The sequence below is a fragment of the Aulonocara sp. 'chitande type north' Nkhata Bay genome, linkage group LG19, assembly GCF_057382095.1.
Source record: "Aulonocara sp. 'chitande type north' Nkhata Bay isolate Kocher_YH1m ecotype deep benthic linkage group LG19, A_spYH_male_GT1.1, whole genome shotgun sequence".
NCBI classification, from domain to species: domain Eukaryota; kingdom Metazoa; phylum Chordata; class Actinopteri; order Cichliformes; family Cichlidae; genus Aulonocara; species Aulonocara sp. 'chitande type north' Nkhata Bay.
In genome coordinates, this window is record NC_141362.1 from 13,752,652 (window position 1) to 13,770,856 (window position 18,205).

Sequence of the window (18,205 nt, forward strand, 5' to 3'; positions counted from 1 at the left end):
GTTTGCTTTGTTGCTTTACTCACAATTGTGTGAGCAATATATTCATCAAACTAATACAGTTTAAAATACAATAATCTGCATACTGCTTCCTTTATGTGGTTTATATCTAATAATGTGACTGCAGTCTAACCTAGAGGCCAGTTCGCTGAAGGTTAAGTTTCCTGTTTGTCTGTCAGAGGGCTAAATGTTAACAGGTGCTGAAGCTCTGTCTGTTGATTACTGCTGTCTGCAAGTATTTTCCAAGTAAAGCAAATACCTGCGCTTTCATTGGATAACCTTCAGAATTCATTTGAGCATCTTCAAATTAAACACATTGTAGGCATTTATTCCTGAAACTGAGACAGTAAATAATCAACTAAAACATGTATTTTTCTGCATCTTGGGTCACATTTTAGTTAAATTACAGAGCAGGTATCCTTTCAGTATACCTAAATGACTGGAACTGCCACCACTTGAGTGTATGGGGAGTTTTTAACCACTTTAAACACTGACTTCTCTTTTTCAGTCTGAAGCTGAGAAGCTGCAGCGGCTCAAAGAGCGAGTGGAGACGCAGGAAGCGAAGCTGAAGAAGATCCGAGCCATGAGAGGCCAAGTCGACTACAGCAAACTGATCAACGGAAACCTCTGTAAGCCTAAACACTCTGTAACACTGTAGAGTTGGTGACTGTGGATTACAGGCCCTGAAGTAAACGACTGCATATTAAAAGACCATGAATTTAACCTCATAAAGCCTTGATGCTGCAGCATGAGGGATTTTTTTTGACCATTTACTCAGTCCCTTACAGCGTGCTCGGTGTTTATATGTATTTCTGTAGAATCTGAGCACTAAAATCTTAATAACTACAGCGATGTAATTTCAATCTGACGTCCTGCTCTCTGTGTGTAGCTGCAGAGATTGACCATGTGAGCAGCCTGTTTCAGGAGAAGCAGGCGGAGCTGCAGACTGCGGTGATCAGAGTCGACCAGGTATGAAAATTTATTTGGTTTCTATAAACTTTGAAGCAGATTTGATTTGATAAGATATATGTGCACATATATGTATTTAATTTTGGTCTAACAGTTGACTCAGCAGCTGGAGGATTTGAGGAGAGGACGCCTGCAGCTACACTCTGGTGCACCAGGTCAGGGGGCACCCACGGGACCCCAGGGTGCAGGCACTGGTCATAAGGGATCGCCTCTTTCAGGCCCTGCAGCTCTGGAGCTGAGGAAACTTTACCAGGAGCTGCAGGTAAACTATACCCTGAGCAAACACTTGGCCTTTGCCAAGCAATCTTTACGGCTAATTGAAAAGATGTGTAGTAAATGTTTATGTCTCAATCTGGTTGGAAAAACAAAGGACACCTGTTCTACCAACACCTCCGCTGCACCACCAAACCATCTAAGCATGTGGGAACAATATGTTTTAGAAGCTCATGCAAATAAGCAATGCAATAAACACTGTGAATGCCATGAGGTTATACTAGTTTGGTACCTACAGTGGATATAATGTGGCTGTCTGATCACAGCTATTTTAAAACCAATCAAAAACATAATAAAAATATTGCAGAAAAAAAGATGTTTAGTGCGACCTTCTCCTGCCTGCTTTGGGTGTCAGAAATCATAAATGTGAGTAAAACGTTTTGGGGGTTTTTAAGGCTCGTAACCGGCACAATCTGGAGCAGAGCAGCAAGTTGGCCCAGAATAAGGAGCTGCTGAACAAGAGGAACGCCCAGGTGACCGTGATGGATCAACGCATCGGTGACCTGAGAGAACGCCTGCATAAGAAGAGAGCAGAGGTGCAGTCTGCAAAGAAGTCTGGTCTTTCTTTATCATGTTATATGAGTCTCATTCTGGGTGTCTGTGTGTGTCCACTTCAGTTAAGTCGTATGAATGGAGGCACTCTGTCCTCCCCTCAAAGCTCTTCCCACCCCGGTGCTGGAGTTTCGGGTCGAGTGGCAGCTGTCTGCCCCTACATCCAGGTTCCATCCGAGGGGAGACAAGAGCCAGGGTACCCGCTCCCAGCTGACCCACCGCCCAAACCCACCCCTCTCAGCCACATTCGCTCCCTCTCAGGTTGGTGGATGTTTATTTTGTTTTGTTTTTTTCCCCCATTTTAAGTCTCTGTGCTTTACCAGACTTGGTTTGTCTTTATCACTGTCTGACCTCTAACTTGCTCTTCTTCCATTTCTTTCTCCTGTCGTGTTTTTTCCCTCTTCCCCTTCTCTGTCGGTGTTCTCTCCAATGTTCAATGATTTAATGTGGTGGTTCTGTGATTGCTGTTTTGTAATGTGTTGTGGTGCTGGTGTGGGTCTCGCTGTTGTTTTCGTCATTCCGATGTCATGGTGGTGATGTTTACGTCTGTGCTGTTGTTTGGTGGGTGTTACTGTCTCGTGGTTGGTGTTGTCTGTGGTGGTGGGTGTGGCCTTACAGAGGAAGAGAGGAGTGCCATCAGGAAGCCTCCCAGCCAATGGAAAGAGTCAGATTTAGACATCGTCCTGTCAGAGCCCACTGAGCGGTGGGAGGGGCCTCTGTCCCCTCAGGGGGGCGACAGTAACAGTGAGTCCAGGAGAAACCACTAAACACACTTACTCACCGCTGGGTTTATTGGTGATAGCACGATGCTAGCAGCACCTTCAGCCTTAACTCCTCGTTTTTACACAAAAACCAAGTTGCTCAGTTGCCAAAAGTCACCTTACACAAATCCAAGTGTAAAGTATCAAAACAGTGTATGGGATAGTAGTGAAAATTAGTTTATAGGTTATAATATTATTTCAACATAGCACCACATGTTTATGTGAAAAAGAAGGGGATGACCACTCGAAAGATTCACTTAATAGATTTTTTGAGCAGACGTTTAAACATTCTGTTATCTAGAAACTGCTTGTGTGAGTTTTTTAGGGTGAATATTTGGTGGTATGGCTCTGTAAATATGGCCTCTAAGGAGGTCAGGGTGCTGCTCTTGAGAGTAACTGGAGACATGCAGCTTGAGTTAACATAGAAAGTTAATGTCAGATGTGTGATCTGAGACAGCAGATTTGGAGCCTTGTAGAAAACACAGTTTTGCAGGTAGGAGACTGAGATTTTGTGTACAGCTCCTCATACACAAGGCACATAACATTCGTTAAATCGGTTCAAATCAGGTCAGAGGTTTCAAATCTAGGGCTGACACTATTTTATATATATATATATATTTTTAGAAAGATCCAGTGATGGTGCTCATTCAGAGCAAGATGTTTTATTCGATTTATAAACCATCCCAGTCCAGCAAGAAGTTATTTTTCTGTCCAGGAATAAGTGTGTGTGTGTGTGTGTGTCTCTGTGTGTGTGTCAGAAAAACATGTTCATGAGCAGTTATCATAGACTGTATTCCTGCTAATTAGTGCAAGTTAATTAGGAGGTTAGTCCAGCAGTCTACATAGCGATCACTGTCATTTTCAGATAATGGATTTTAAAAAGATTCCAGTATGTTCCAAAATGCCACAGATGTAGTTGAGCGGTTCAGTTTAAGGAACTGAGTTTACTAAAAGTTGACCTCCGTTATTGTCATGAAGGGGAAATTTAATACAGAGAGCTTAAAATTTCTGTGTATGTGGTTCTAAATGTGTTCATATCTGCTGTAAACTTGAACATTTTAACACGGGAGTTTATAGGGACTGACTCACTTTTGGAGCCAGCTGCAAAGACCCAAAATAGAAAAGGGCATTCACAGCACACATTTTCTTAATCTGACTCCCAGAGTGGATGCATTCAAACCGAGCACGCTCGTGTTTAAACCGCTATGCAGACCAGATGGTAAAGAGACAAAACATAATTGAATCAGCTGCTCAAAGGACCCTAAATTGTAAAGGTCGAGTGTACAAGGGTGCAGACATGCCATCTGATAGCCAACAGCTGCTCAGGGTTAAGAAGCACAGCTTCAGAAAATAAACCAAAGTCTGGCTTTAGACTCGAGTTTATTTATTCCGACATCTCTTCCTACACAGTGTGGAAAAACACAATTTAAACTGCCGATATCTATTTTTTTCACCTACACTGAAGTAAAATAAAGAGTCTTCAACCAGCTTTGTTTTAACACCCATTGTGTTCTTGAATCCCAAAGCAAATGCCACAGTTCTATTAATGTCGCTGCTTATGTAATGCGGAAAATTCGTAGTTGTAAATCAAATCAACAGTCTACTGGGCAGGGGGCCATTGCACATGAATGAGAGAAAGCCTGAATTGTAGCTATCTTTAGTATGTGTGATGAGTGTGTGAGGGAGTCGGATAACAAGAGGTTTTAGGTGAGAGGGTGATGTCATCGGGGAGATTAAGCCCAGAAAAAAAGCAAAGCAAGGAATCATTTATTTGTTTAAAATATGTTAAACAAAACTGGCTCATATTTGCTAGAAAGTGCTGAAACGATGGATATTTATTACACTACTTTTTATAATAATTTTATATTTGGATCTAAAGCTTTCTGTTGTGCATCCTGATGGTTGGGTGAAAGATGTCGGATCTGTTTCTGGTGAACTCCTTCAGTTCCTTCTCATTACGTGAGGCCATTTGTAAGCAGTTTTTGTAGTGTGACTGTATATGAAAGGTGGCTGTTGAGTCTGGCTCTGAAAAGCTGCATTTTTATTCATGGCCATCAGGGTGCGACTTCTCCAGCTGTAAATAGAAGTCAGATTATATAAAAGTCTGTGAGAAAATGATCGTGATCCTCTCTTATATATGACCTTAATAATTGTGATGTGTTTAAAAAAATCGTTTTTCTCCGATTCAAATCGATTTTAGTTTGGAAAAATACAATATCGATTCATTAAATCCTGAATTGATTTTTGAATATAAATGTATTTTGCAAGAAATGCCAGCATCTCATGTTAAAGCTCACAAAACTATTTCAACAACCAGCAGAACTATTAAAGAGCAGGTAAACGGATTCCGCAAAAAGATGTAAACACAAAGTGTGGACCGTTCACCTGACGGCACGTCCACGGACACGCTGTCGGGGCTGAAAGCTGACATCTCACAGATTCCGAAACTGCAGCTTTGGTCTCTCTCCGACCAAAATTCACTGAACCAGCAGCAAAAGAAGATCAAAATTACGCTTCACGTTTCAAAAACATTGTCGTGAATTCGCTCTGTTTTTAATACGAAATGATTTTATCTTGTAAAACATGTTCGCATTTAAAGAAAAATAGACTATAAATCAGGTTATGCTTTAGCATGTGTGCCTGTTGATTTCATTACTGTATGAGCGTGCAGTTTTTCAGCCAAACCTTTATTTAAACAGGAAGTGAAATCTCTCTTGTGAAAGCGTCCTCACAGCATCAAATTAGATGTTTTTAAATGGAGAGAGAAACTGGAGCTCAGAGGGGAGAACTCAGAAACAGAATGGTCTGCCTGGAACCACAGAGCCACCATGATGCTGTTCAGATACAGCTGTTATCTACGTCAAAGGCAGGAGGAGAGATTTCTCAGCAGAGCATTGCATTTAATCATTTGTTTGCATTAAATGCTGTGGCTGCTGATTATGGCAACATCATATTTTACAGACAGAATATCAAACTCAAACGCTTAAAAATGGTGAACTAAAGAGACTTGAGTGGTGAGGCTGAAACGCTTTACTGCATGACCCGTTTGTCGTTTGCACCAGGACGTACCGTGACTGTGCTGTAAACTGTCTTTCCTCTATAACACTGAGTGACTGCTTCTAATCTGGGCTCTCAGGGGCAGGCGGCCAAGTTTCCACCTCTCACAGAACTGACTGCTTGTTTCCTGTCGTGACTGTTTTCTTCCTGAGGTCAGCGGGTTAAACCAGCCAACAGGTTTCGCAGCACAACTTACTGTACAGACTGCGTGGCTCCTGGGTTGAAGAGTTAATCAGTATTAGTCTGGTATGAGCCAGGACTGTGACGTGACTGGGCGAAATGGTTAGGTAACAGTTTGTAAATGGCTGCTGGAGTTTAACATTATGTGGAATTTTATTTAGCAGCACTTATTTAGCCATTTTAGCGCCACGGCTTTGATGGTGGATCTCCATCAGTCATTTCTTCTCCACTTCTGCAATACCTTGGAAGATCACCTGACTTCTTCACAAAGCTATTTCCTGTTAAATGTCTTCAAGGGTGTGGCCAAGTTGCCATGAAATTCCAAAGCATTGAGCTAGGCTGTTGACCTTAGCTGTCACAGACAACAGTGGCTGAAGATTTACTACTGTGACTCTGCACTGAACTGAGCCAGTTTATTATGTAACAACACCTCTGCAGAGACAGAGGCTGAGTTAAACTTCACATTGTAGAGTTTTGTTCTGTTTTAAACCCTGATTGTAGCGGCTTCCTGTTTTTTAGAGGTTTTATTCTTCTAGTAAAAATAGTTTAACTGCAGCCACGAGTCATTTTCTGTGACTGCTATTGTCAGTCACTGTGCATTATTACAACTTAAATTATATTGGCTACAAATTTTAAGTATTGATGAGTTACCTTTACTTAGTATTGTTATTTTAGATGTCCTTTTCAACCATTCATTCTTAATTTTCTCACTTTTTCTTGCTAAGAACCCTTTTTTTTAAAATTTAATTGTAACTCTTGAAAAGTGAAAGGTGTAAGCGCCTGGAGTACGCCTGGTTGGGAATCAGTGCATTGTCCGCTTGGATTTATGTTGCCGAGTAAACTACAGACATGCTCTGTGTATGCTATTTTAGCAGCATTAAAATATACATGTATATGCAACAAATACACATTATATACACTCCCTTTAACCGATCATTTTTTTAGTTACTTAACCGTTCATAGTATCTTTTTTCATTTGTCTTTTCCATTTGGATTTATTTGCTTCTTTCTCACTTTAATTTCCTTTCCTGTTTTGATCCCTTCCTCGGCTCCCTGACTCTCTGCCGCTTTCTCCCTTCAGCCAATGAAGCACCGTGGCCCACCATCACTAAGAGCGTAACAGACTGGAGGACCAACAGTCCAGAACAGGTACTGGTGTAATTCTCAGTTATATTAGTTATTCTCATGAATTCTGTGATCATAATAAATAATTTATTGCACTGTAAGCGATGTTATAGAGGTATCAAGGCTCACTTGAGGCTTCTGCTTAGCAGTGAAGTGATGGTGTGAACTTTTCAACTCAAAATGTCTAAGGAGGAAAATCTCCATGGGAAGCAGTCATGAATGTCTTGGTGTAAGAAGAAAAAAAAAATAGGTTATGCAGTTACAGTGGGGCAAAAAAGTATTTAGTCAAATACTCTGTTATTGCCAACAAAGGTTATGTTACAAAGTATTGAGTTGTATTTTTGTTATTGACCAAATACTTATTTTCCACCCTAATTTACGAATAAATTCTTTACAAATCCTACCATGTGGATTCATGGATTTTTTTTTCACATTCTGTCTCTCACAGTTGAAGTGTACCTCTGGTGCAAATTACTGACCTCTGTCATCATTTTAAGTGGGGGAACTTGCACAATCGGTGGCTGTCTAAATACTTTTTTGCCCCACTGTATACTTCATATCTGTGTCTCCCTCCCACCAGCTTCCCTCTGGTTATGGTACGTACCCCAGTGCCACCCACCAGGCAGCTGCACATCACTGCGCCACGAGCTCCCTGCCTCGTTCTGCCCCTGGTACACTGGGTTGGCCTCGATCCGGTGCCGCCTCATCCCCCCATTCATCATCCCCCTCTTCACAGCAAATACAGCACCGTATTTCTGTCCCTCCTAACTCAAGCCAAGGTAATAAATAGTTTTATTTATTAAAATAAAAGCTTATCTTCTTCTTCTTCTTTCAGTCCTGTTGATTGTATAACTTTGTTTTTCTGTTTCTGCACTTAGGTTCTGCCACCACCTCCCAGCCCTCCCCGCTGTCCCCACAAACAGAGCGGACAGATCCCCCTCCGGCGGTGGCCGTACGTCCCTACGTCCCGGACCATCCCTCCAGGCCACAGTCCCCCAGGAAGGGCCCTGCTACTATGAACAGCAGCTCCATCTACAGCATGTACCTACAGCAGCCTCAGGCCAAAAACTACGGATCTCTGAGCAACAGGGCTACTGTCAAAGCAGGTGATTAAACAGCAATTACTTGTTTAGACAGTTTGACAGCTTCTGCAGGTGAAAACAAACCATAACCCATCCTTTTTCCTGTCTCTCCACAGTCTACGGTAAACCCATCCTCCCCTCCTCCTCCACTTCTCCATCCCCTGTCTTTTTCCTCCAGGGGGGAGGAGGAGGAGTAAAAATATCAGGGGAGGAAGCTACAGATAAAGATGGAGGAAAAGGAGAAGGAGGAGAGAGCGGCGAGGGCCAAATTCAACCTCCACCCAGTGTGGACAACATCCCTCGTCCCCTCAGTCCCACTAAGCTCACCCCAGTTGGTAGGTGCAACCAATCACCAATAAATGTTACCTTTCTTTGTTAAAATGTTTCTCCTGTATGTGTTTAATACCAGAAAACACATTTTGTGTTAAAATAAGAAGAGTGATAAAGATGCTGAACGCTGGACCTCGACAGGAGGAAACGAGAAACACCAGAGAAAAGATTCACAGATGTAATGAAAGAGGACATGCAGAGGGTTGGTGTGACAGATGATAGCCAGGGATAGGATGGAGGCAGATGATGGAGCAGCACTTAATGCACTGTCACATTTTAGGCCAAACTTTGTGCTGAAAAAAAAGTATATTTGTCTGCACACTGAAAAAGATGTCACATCATGTTAAATACGACACTAAGGATTGAAAAAGCTCATTTCAAGCAATCTAGATATGCAAAAGATGTATAAATTAACGCTCTTTGAACTATAAAAAATGCATTTGTTTATTTTCTGTTTGGGTGTTAAATGCATGTCTACACACTTTAAAGTTTATTACAGTAACCCAGTCACTTAGTCACACTGGCTGCAGAAATATTACTCGCATAGTTTCATAAATTTCCCGTGTCTTCACTGGTCTCTTTGAGTGATACTCTTCTTATTAGCTTTTTATTCTTACTAAAGCAGATTCCAGCCTCCTTCATCATTTAACCACAAATTTTATGTCAGTTGTTCAGTCAAGCATTGATTTCCTGGGAGCAGCCCTAGAATTGAGTCAGAGGACCTTCCTTAGAAAGAGCTAAATCAGCCATTCTCAAACTGCAGCCTGCTTCCAAATCTCCTGAAACACACCCAAACCTTTAATCACGTGAGCCAAATAAAATATATTTAATTCTTTCTTTTTCCAATGATACATTTAGATCTTTTTGTACTTAACTTTTTCCCTTGATACAAAAATACGATGCGAGAACATGTTAAAAAAAGACATTTAAAAAATCTATCTCTCTTGGCCCGCTTGAATTGTAGCCCACACCTTGGAAATCATTAAAAGCAGGACCAGATTTTTAAATCCCAGAATATCACATTTATATCTTTTTTATACTGTAAGTCTTAAAGAAAGTTCTCATTAAGTTATGGTAGTGTGCTTATCAGTCACAGATCACGCTATCCTGAAGAGCTTTTGGGAATAATTTCAGCAAAAGAAAAAAGATACAATCTAAGAAACAGGAGCAGAAAAAAATACATTTTGCCAAGAACAAATGACAAAAGAAGAAAGTAGCTTTAAAGCTTTGTCCCCCACAGCCCACTCTCAGCTCCGATACCAGAGCGATGCAGACCTGGAGGTTCTCCGCCGCCGCTTCAGCAACGCGCCGCGGCCCCTCAAGAAACGGAGCTCGATCACTGAACCTGAAGGCCCTCAGGGGCCAAACATCCAAAAACTGCTCTACCAGAGGTTGGTGCTACCACATGTTTAACTGCACCAGGACAAACAAAAAACTTTTAGGAATTTAAGACAGAAACAGAATCAAAATGGAAAAATGTAATTTGTTTTTGCCGTTTTTTTTGCAGGTTCAACACATTAGCAGGAGGCATGGAGGGAAGCTCAGGTAAGACACCGACATATGATGGTCAGGTGACATCTGTGTGCCTAAATATATATAGATTTAAGTTCCTTCTTTAATTCTAGGCAATACTTTCTACCAACCGGACTGCCTTTTGGGAGACATGGACAACATTCATTCAGCTAATGGAAACGTAGAACGTGGAGATAAACAGGTCGCTGCAGCAGCCGCGGAGAGTGAAGCCCAAAACCTGAATTCGGATTCCCGCCGTTCGTCTCCTTCTGCAGTTACGACAGAATTATCCAAAGAGACAACAGCAGCGGCAGAGACTGGCAACGGCGTCTCACCATCGACCCAATCAAGCCCGATTCCTGTACCTGAGAGACCAGAGGACCAAAATAATAACAACCAGAGAGGCTCTAGTCCTGCTCAAAACTCAGTTGGCCACATCTCTCCTTCACCATCTCCTCCTGCCCCGCCCACTCTGCCTAAGGTATGTATACAACAACACAAAGCATACACATTAAACCTGGGCATCTGTCACACAACAATACACCAGGTTCATTTTCTTTACTGTTTCTCTTATGCTGTTTGCTGCAGGTAAAGCGAACCAACCTGAAGAAGCCGTCATCAGAGCGAACCGGTCACGGCCTGAGAGTCAAGTTTAACCCTCTGGCTCTTCTCCTGGATGCGTCATTGGAGGGAGAGTTTGACCTGGTGCAGAGAATCATATATGAGGTAAATCAGAACATGATGTTGTGCAATTATAGTGCTCTTATAACACAGTCTCACTTTTCATACTTGCAAAGATTACTGTGTTGCTTTGCAAAGGTAAAATTAAGTTGAATATAATTTATTTCTATAACTACATCAGCCATAGTTCCAAATGATTCCTAAACGCAGAAGCTAAAACAAGAAAACTGACTCACAGACATTTGAAAGCACTATTTCAGTTTCATCACTCATCAAAGTGACCTCAGTTTGGCCGTCGGTTTGGATGATGCTCTTACCTGGATGATTGAGCAGGCATCAAGACAGGTCTTTGAGGACATTTTTGATGTGGTCAGTGATTAAAAAGCAGAAGCACACCGACTGTGATCAGGTTGGAGCACTGATGAGACACAAATGGATCGCTATCATTTAGGATTTGGGCCAGAAGCCGATATCCAGCATCCCACTGAGCCCAGAAGAAGAAGAAGAAACTTATTGTAGTGAAGACACTGAAATGTGTCAGAATGAGTGATGAGGCTTGAGATATGCCCTACTGTAAAGAGACAGTAGATATGATCTGCATCTGGAGAATGACCTAAACCACAGAAATCTTGTGTCATACAACAGTAAACTTAAAAAAATAACGAGTGCATTTGAACTCAGAAGCTGTCCTGATGATATTTTCTTTAGTCCTGTTGAACAAATAGTCTCTGAAGTGCGAGGTAGCAGCTGGTCAACTATGGAAAGCTGGCCTTCTTAGAAGACAAGGGAAACTTCTGCAGAGCCTTCAGATTTTGAGATAATTTTTAAGCAGAGCTGAAAATCATCACACAATGTGGTTACACTTGTAAAGGTTACTTTTTTGTGTCGCATTAAAAAAAACATTGGGTTATGCAACAGTGTAATATTTTTACATGCCAGTAATTACACCCACATGCAGACTGCCTCAACAAATTTGCCATTTACCAGGCAGTTTTAAAGCATTTTCAGTACCTTCCTGACAATACTTCCCTTTAATCTGTGCCAGTAGAGAGGAGGTCTCAGCAGGGAACTGTATAAGTTATAGTCGGGGATGCACTCTGTAGCAGCAGAGAAAACAGAGCCTCACATCTTTCGATGGAAACCCTGCCATCACTCACGGGAGAAGAGAGTCCTTACTGACTTCTTAGGCTTTAAACTGAAGTTAATGTTCTCAAGGAAACAGTCAGATCCACAAAAAGCTCAGTTTGATATTATTACACTCTGAGGCTGTGAGACTCAATAGTTTTCAACCTGCTCAAAACATGTTGTTTCCTGACTTTTGCACTGAGATCATTCTCAGCTTCTCCAGGCTGATATCACTGTTGTGGAGGTGAGCAGCTAATAACTTATTCCGGCGTTCTCCAAGTCTAATATTTCTTTATACGCATCTCTTTTTATTTCAGGTGGAAAACCCCAGCATGCCCAACGACGAAGGCATAACACCTCTTCATAACGCCGTCTGTGCTGGTCATCACCATATTGTGAAGTTCCTACTGGACTTTGGAGTTAACGTGAACGCAGCCGACAGTGACGGATGGTCAGTGCCTTCATTCGGTCTGTGCGTCATGCAGTAATACAGAGACCAATAACAGAGCAGCGGCTGCATGAAGGACTTGAGGGAGTTTGAGTAATGAGCACGCTTTGTGGTGGCGGTGCTGGAGCTCGGCTCAGAGGCAGCAGTGACAGAGATAATTGACTCCAATTTCATTTTGACTCAGCTGCCTTAGCAGTATTGAAGGAGGAGATTACAATATGCAATTAGGGTCTGTATCCACAAGTTGCTTGATTTAATTACTGATGCATTTGATTCTTTCGTGGTTAGTTTAATTTAAACTGTAGTTGTTTTAAAATGCATTACAGGAACATCTTTTCTTTCTTTCTTTGATTGGAAGTGAATGAACTTTGGTAAAAAGAGAAATGTTCATGTTGAAGGAGGACCTAATCCTTTTCTTTATTTCCTCTCACATGGAATGTGCGCAGTGCTGTGAAAAAATCTAGCCCACGATTCAGTAGCTTGCAGAACCACCTTTAGCAGCTAAACTAAGTAACTTGGAGAAATCGTTTTCTGTAGGATTTCATTACTCTCTCACATCAGTGTGGAGGAATTTTGACCCAATCTTTCTTTTGGAGGTCTGGACTTTGAATGGGCCATTGCAGCTGTTGTAGATTTCCTGCTGTGCTTAGGATCATCGTGTTCCTGCATGACCTAGTTTCAGTGACGCTTCAGCTGTCACGTTTGACTCTAGAATACTTTGGTATACAGAGAAGCCCTTGGTAACTCAATCCTACAAGGTGCCCAAATCATCATCCCTCCACCACTGTGCTTGAGAGCTGGTACGAGGAGTTTGTGCTGATATGCTGGTGTCTCGTTCTGTTTTTATAAAGGTGCTAACGCTTACCCTTCTAATTCCTATGGAAACAAACGGTAATGGTGTACTTCATTTTTCATAGGACTGCATATACTGACCGAATTGCGATGCTCATATTAAACATAGGCAACGTTTCAGATTTCAGATACTGCTCTAAATGCTTGGTATATGCAGTTTTTTCTACTTTTAGCTCAATATGATATCAAAAAGAGGGGATAGTCCTAATAATAAGGGGAATTCATGAGCCCAATACTGGCTTATAAAGCTGGATCAGACCCACCTATGGGTGAATCTATTTGTGAAGGAAGCTAACAGCAAAGGGACAGCAGTTTGGTAGTTTTGGATATCTGCTATGCTAACAGTTTGTTTTTGTTTTTTTTTTTGCTGTGAAGTCACAAACTCTGCCAGTCATACAAAATTTGATCAAGCGAGTTAAGGCGACTAAAAGCTCAGCTGACTCTGCTTTAGATCTACAAAAGATCTTTATTGCAATTACAGTAACATAATATATCATCAAATTTCCTTTTTTTCTTCCTTGCAAGGTCCCTTTTAATGTTGTTGTCTTCACAGGACCCCGCTGCACTGTGCAGCTTCATGTAACAGCGTCCACCTCTGCAAGATGTTGGTGGAGTCAGGGGCGGCCATTTTTGCCACAACGATCAGCGACGTGGAAACAGCCGCGGACAAATGTGAAGAAATGGAAGAGGGCTACACCCAGTGTTCCCAGTTCCTTTACGGTAGGAAGATACAGACGCACTCACCTGCGTGTGCAATTACCATAATCGCACAGGTAAACGTCTAAAGTCATCGTTGTGTCTCTCACAGGTGTGCAGGAAAAGTTGGGTGTGATGAACAAAGGTTTAGTCTATGCCCTGTGGGACTACACAGCCCAGCAGTCTGATGAGCTCTCCTTCAGCGAAGGTGATGCTATCACTGTGGTGCGTCGCCATGACGACACTGAGACAGAGTGGTGGTGGGCGCGCCTGAATGACCGCGAGGGATACGTGCCCAGAAATCTGCTGGGGGTGAGAGAACCGAAACCAAAAGAGCGACTCTGGTGAAAATATCACAGTGAGAAAGTTAGACATTAGTATAAGAACAGGTACAACTCAAGGACAAAAAGAGAGAGAAAGACTTCAAAGGAGTCGATGATACTGTGAGTTTTATCTCCTCAGGCAGAGTAGAGTGACCCTGATGATATAAACACGATCACCTTACTTTCACAGTGCCAGGAGGACCCAGCTGAGGATCTAAGCCTGTAAACATATTCATATGGTGCCAACAGTTGTGCCATGTAGCAGCAAATCATAAAATCAACTCTAAGACATACAGAAGGCCAGTGGAGAGAAGCCAGATTAGGGGTTATGTGAAAGTAGGAAGTGGAGATGCTGCTCTGTGGGAGGCAAGAGAGAAACTTTTCATGTGTGTTTGACAAGGATTTTATTTCAAAGAATAGTCCAGTTTTATTCAAAGGTTAGGGCTGACTGAAATTCTGCTCTGAAGTTTCAAGCAGCTGGTTTCATGTTAGCATATAAGACGTCAAGGACACTTAGAAAAGATGAGATTTCTGATTTTGAGCTATTTAACTGCAGAAAAGTTTGCCCCATCCAACTCTTGCCGTCACATAGATGGTGTAAAAGAGCAGCAAGAGTATGTCAAGTACCTGTCTGTCCTATGTTCTGTTCAGTTTATACCACACAGAAAACATGCAAATGCAGGAAGACCTTCTTCCCACACGATGCCCCTCAGTCTGCTGGCCTTCAGATGTTCAGGCACCTTGAGAACATGTTGACATGATGTTGTGACCTCACCTACATCCTCGCTTGCTCTTTCTAGCTCTCTGTGTCTGTCTTGTTTTCTCTGCAGCTGTATCCAAGGATCAAACCCAGACAACGCTCACTGGCATAAAGCCCAGATCAGGAGCCTCATGCTCGAAGAGGGGGCATGCATGCAGGAAAGAAGAAGAAGAAGGAGAAGAAGGAGCAGAATGAGGGGAGGACAAAGATGGAGCCACTTTCTTCTATTTGTGTGGATGCAACAGAGCCAAATCGTGATAGATGCAGTGTGCATTTTCACCAAGATGTTGCAGAGCTGACGTAAATTCATAACTCAAAGTGTTCAGCTGCATGAGAAATGCTGAATGGAAAAAAAAAGAGTATTAAAAAAGCAATTAAAGCTTTTTTAAAGCGCCACGCAGCTTAAAATATGAAACAATGAGCTTGGAGTCATAAAGCTCTGTCTGATATTCTCCAAATATTCTTTAAATGTCGCTTTATTTTTGTACTGTGTTAATTTAAAATAATGCCAGCCTCATCAGCGACATAGCAAAGGAATGCGCTCTTTCTCAGCTACAGTGGAAACACCTTCACGCTGCACGGCGTGAAGATTTGTAAATGCAGTAAATTTACAGGCTGAAAGTACGTGTGAGATGTGAAATGTGAAAGTGGAGCCGGAAAGAGGAAAGTGAGGGGAGGGTAAACAACGTTAACGGGAGTCAGGTTTCGGCAGAAAATGAATCAGAGGAAAAGAGTTGGAAGTGCAACCACAAGACTGTGACACGTGGAAGCTGGGATCTGCATCCACCCACGCACGGTGAAGCAAAAAGGTTTGAAGTCAAGTCAGAATAATGGGCTGTTTCTGAGTTCATAATCTGACATTCAAGCATTTGTCAACTATTATGGGATGAATGCACGCTCTCACATGTACATGTGTTCGACTGCCAAAATGGTTGTTGAGGGTAAAGGAGGAGAAAGGGGGAAAAGAGGAAGGAAAACAAGAATGAGGAGAAAAGGGTGTGAAAGTGAAGGATGGGTGATACTTTTATTTAGAGGAGATAAAAAAAAATGCTGCCAGTTGTTGCATATTTTTCTTCAGACTAAAGATACCGACCCTCATGTAAAAACTGACGATTAACCCATTAATTAAACGCTACTCTGTCAATCTGCTGTTAAATGTGTTAAATTAAAGGTCCTGTGGCTGCTCAGAAAGGTGGCTTCAAGGAAAGCCCAGCCTAATTCTGGCCTGGGAAAGAGAACCTGTGTCAGTGTTGAAATGGGGCTAAATTAGCCGTGAGTGGAGGAAGAACTGCTTCCACTGCTTCTGCTTCTGGCCCTGATTTATATTGCTTTATTTAAAACAAAACATTGCTTTCTATTATTATTTTTCTCATTACTAGCACACGCTGCTCCTGTTTCTTTTCATGTATCAGTGCTGGTGCTGCTCACTGCTGCCACCTAGTGTACAGGAAAGGTTTGCCACAAAATAAAGCGCCGTTTTCTTCAGCACGAGCTGTGTAAAATATGAAGCAATAAGATGAGTGATGTTTGGTGTGAGAGTGAGATATTGTTCTGAGAAGTGCTTACCATCACTTTGTGTATATGCAAACTGTAACTATACAGCTACTGTACAATATTAATAAAGAAATTATAATCCCTACAGAGAAAAATAACAATGACTCAGCTCGTTTTTTTGTTTTTTTTTTGTCAAACAATGCACAGCTGGAACAGTTACAGGCAGACACACGTGAGCTTACATAATTACAAGCCTCAAGTAATAAACCGTGGACTTTAGATGGGAATTAAAGTTCAAAGGTCATTCAGGAGAGCCAGCACCGACAGAAAGCTCTTCAGTCGTAAATTTTTTCCAGATTAAAATCCTAAATTCAATCACTGTGGCGTTTGTTATGTAATTTAACTCTAATGCAGGAACTGAACTACAGAAAACTGTCAGCCCTTTATTTTGTAATTTCAAAATAAAAACACTTGGCAAACCGATCTGTGGGGAAATTTCAAAATCAGTTGAGTTACTTGGGCAGTTTTCCAGTTTAGTTCTTATTGTTAAACTGTTCACTTCAGTTAGTTTTATTAGTTGGAGTTTAGAATGTATTCACTGTGAAATGGATGTTGTTTGATGAGTTCAGAACTGTACAAAATTACAAAACACCAGAGGTGTGGACTCGAGTCACATGACTTGGACTCGAGTCAGACTCGAGTCATTAATTTTATGACTTTAGACTTGACTTGAAAAAATGTTCTAAGACTTGTGACTTGACTTGGACTTTTACACCAATGACTTGGGACTTGAATTGGACTTGAACCGGTTTACTTGAAAAGACTTGATATTTTACCCCAAATATAAAATTTAACATGCATATTATATAGAGATTGAAAATGTGACGTCATTCACGGGTAGAACCGCAAAGGATTCTGGGAACTCGTGGCAAGCGGTACTAGCGCACGCAGGCTTTCAATTAAAATCAGTTACACAGCGATAAAAAGAAACACAAAAATGGCAAGAAGCTAAAACAGGTTTTTTGTATCACTAATTGCCCAGTACGATTACAGCATACAATATTATTGTCACTGCTACATTTCTGTGATGGGTACCAGAAATTATTTCCACTGCTAATTAATTACCGTTGAGCTCAAAGGTCCTATTAATAAACGGTTAATGAATGTGTATTTATGATGACAATTTGTGAGACTGGTAAACTTATGATACGTACGATGGTCTTTCGTTCTACACGGTGCATTTCAAGGTCCTGTACCCATCCGTCGGTAAACTGTACCTGGGCTTGTTGCAGTGACCTGAAGTTACTAAACTTCATGAGTGTATGCACTCACTCCAAGAACCGTATGATTATAAATATGCATATAAATATGCTACAATGAGATAGCTGACTTCATCTAACTAGCAAATGTTGTCCAGGCTACGTTGGTGATACAGTTTTTTTTAATGTGTATGATATTTTTGTCATGCGATTTTAAAGCCGGTCCTACAACCGCATCCAAGAATAACATGCAGCTTATCTCAGAACTGTCGGTGAAAATTATTCTTGGAGCTAAGTTTAATTGAGCTGCATTTTAAAGAGGTGCAATTTCACAATTTGTGTATATTTTCTACGTTCACTTTTGTCATGTGTTGAGAAAAACACAGATTTAAAATTACATGGTCTAATATTTACATTTAGCATATAACTGCAACATTATTTTTTCGTTGTTTTTTTTTTTAAAGACTCGAAAGGACTTGAAATTCAAAGTTTCAGACTTGTGACTTGACTCGGACTTTTACACCAGTGACTTGAGACTCGACTCTGACTTGCCTGACATTACTTGAGACTTGACTTGAGACTTGAGGATAAAGACTTGAGACTTACTTGAGACTTGCAAAACAATGACTTGGTCCCACCTCTGCAAAACACTACTAACACACATACTCATACTCATGTAAAAACCCAGTTTACATGCCTACCAAAGCTGGCTCAGAGTTGGTGTGCTGA

General features: G+C 41.4%; 1 protein-coding gene across 6 annotated transcripts in view; it reads left to right on the plus strand.

The window, feature by feature from the left end:
- The window catches only part of LOC147306677 (apoptosis-stimulating of p53 protein 1-like), a 56,593-nt gene extending 40,199 nt beyond the window's left edge, over positions 1–16,394 (plus strand). For 5 of the 6 annotated variants that reach the window (XM_086275647.1, XM_086275646.1, XM_086275652.1 and 2 more), the window contains 18 exons: positions 506–626; positions 887–966; positions 1,061–1,228; positions 1,635–1,775; positions 1,857–2,052; positions 2,410–2,535; positions 6,871–6,938; positions 7,495–7,693; positions 7,793–8,020; positions 8,113–8,331; positions 9,567–9,717; positions 9,834–9,871; positions 9,952–10,319; positions 10,427–10,564; positions 11,962–12,095; positions 13,498–13,664; positions 13,753–13,952; positions 14,794–16,394. In XM_086275647.1, the coding sequence (XP_086131773.1) occupies positions 506–626; positions 887–966; positions 1,061–1,228; positions 1,635–1,775; positions 1,857–2,052; positions 2,410–2,535; positions 6,871–6,938; positions 7,495–7,693; positions 7,793–8,020; positions 8,113–8,331; positions 9,567–9,717; positions 9,834–9,871; positions 9,952–10,319; positions 10,427–10,564; positions 11,962–12,095; positions 13,498–13,664; positions 13,753–13,952; positions 14,794–14,835 (2,784 nt within the window). In that variant the 3' untranslated portion in view covers positions 14,836–16,394. The remainder of the gene's footprint in view (positions 1–505; positions 627–886; positions 967–1,060; positions 1,229–1,634; positions 1,776–1,856; positions 2,053–2,409; positions 2,536–6,870; positions 6,939–7,494; positions 7,694–7,792; positions 8,021–8,112; positions 8,332–9,566; positions 9,718–9,833; positions 9,872–9,951; positions 10,320–10,426; positions 10,565–11,961; positions 12,096–13,497; positions 13,665–13,752; positions 13,953–14,793) is intronic. The other variant, XM_086275649.1, reaches the window with a different exon arrangement.
- The last annotated feature ends 1,811 nt before the right edge of the window (positions 16,395–18,205 follow it).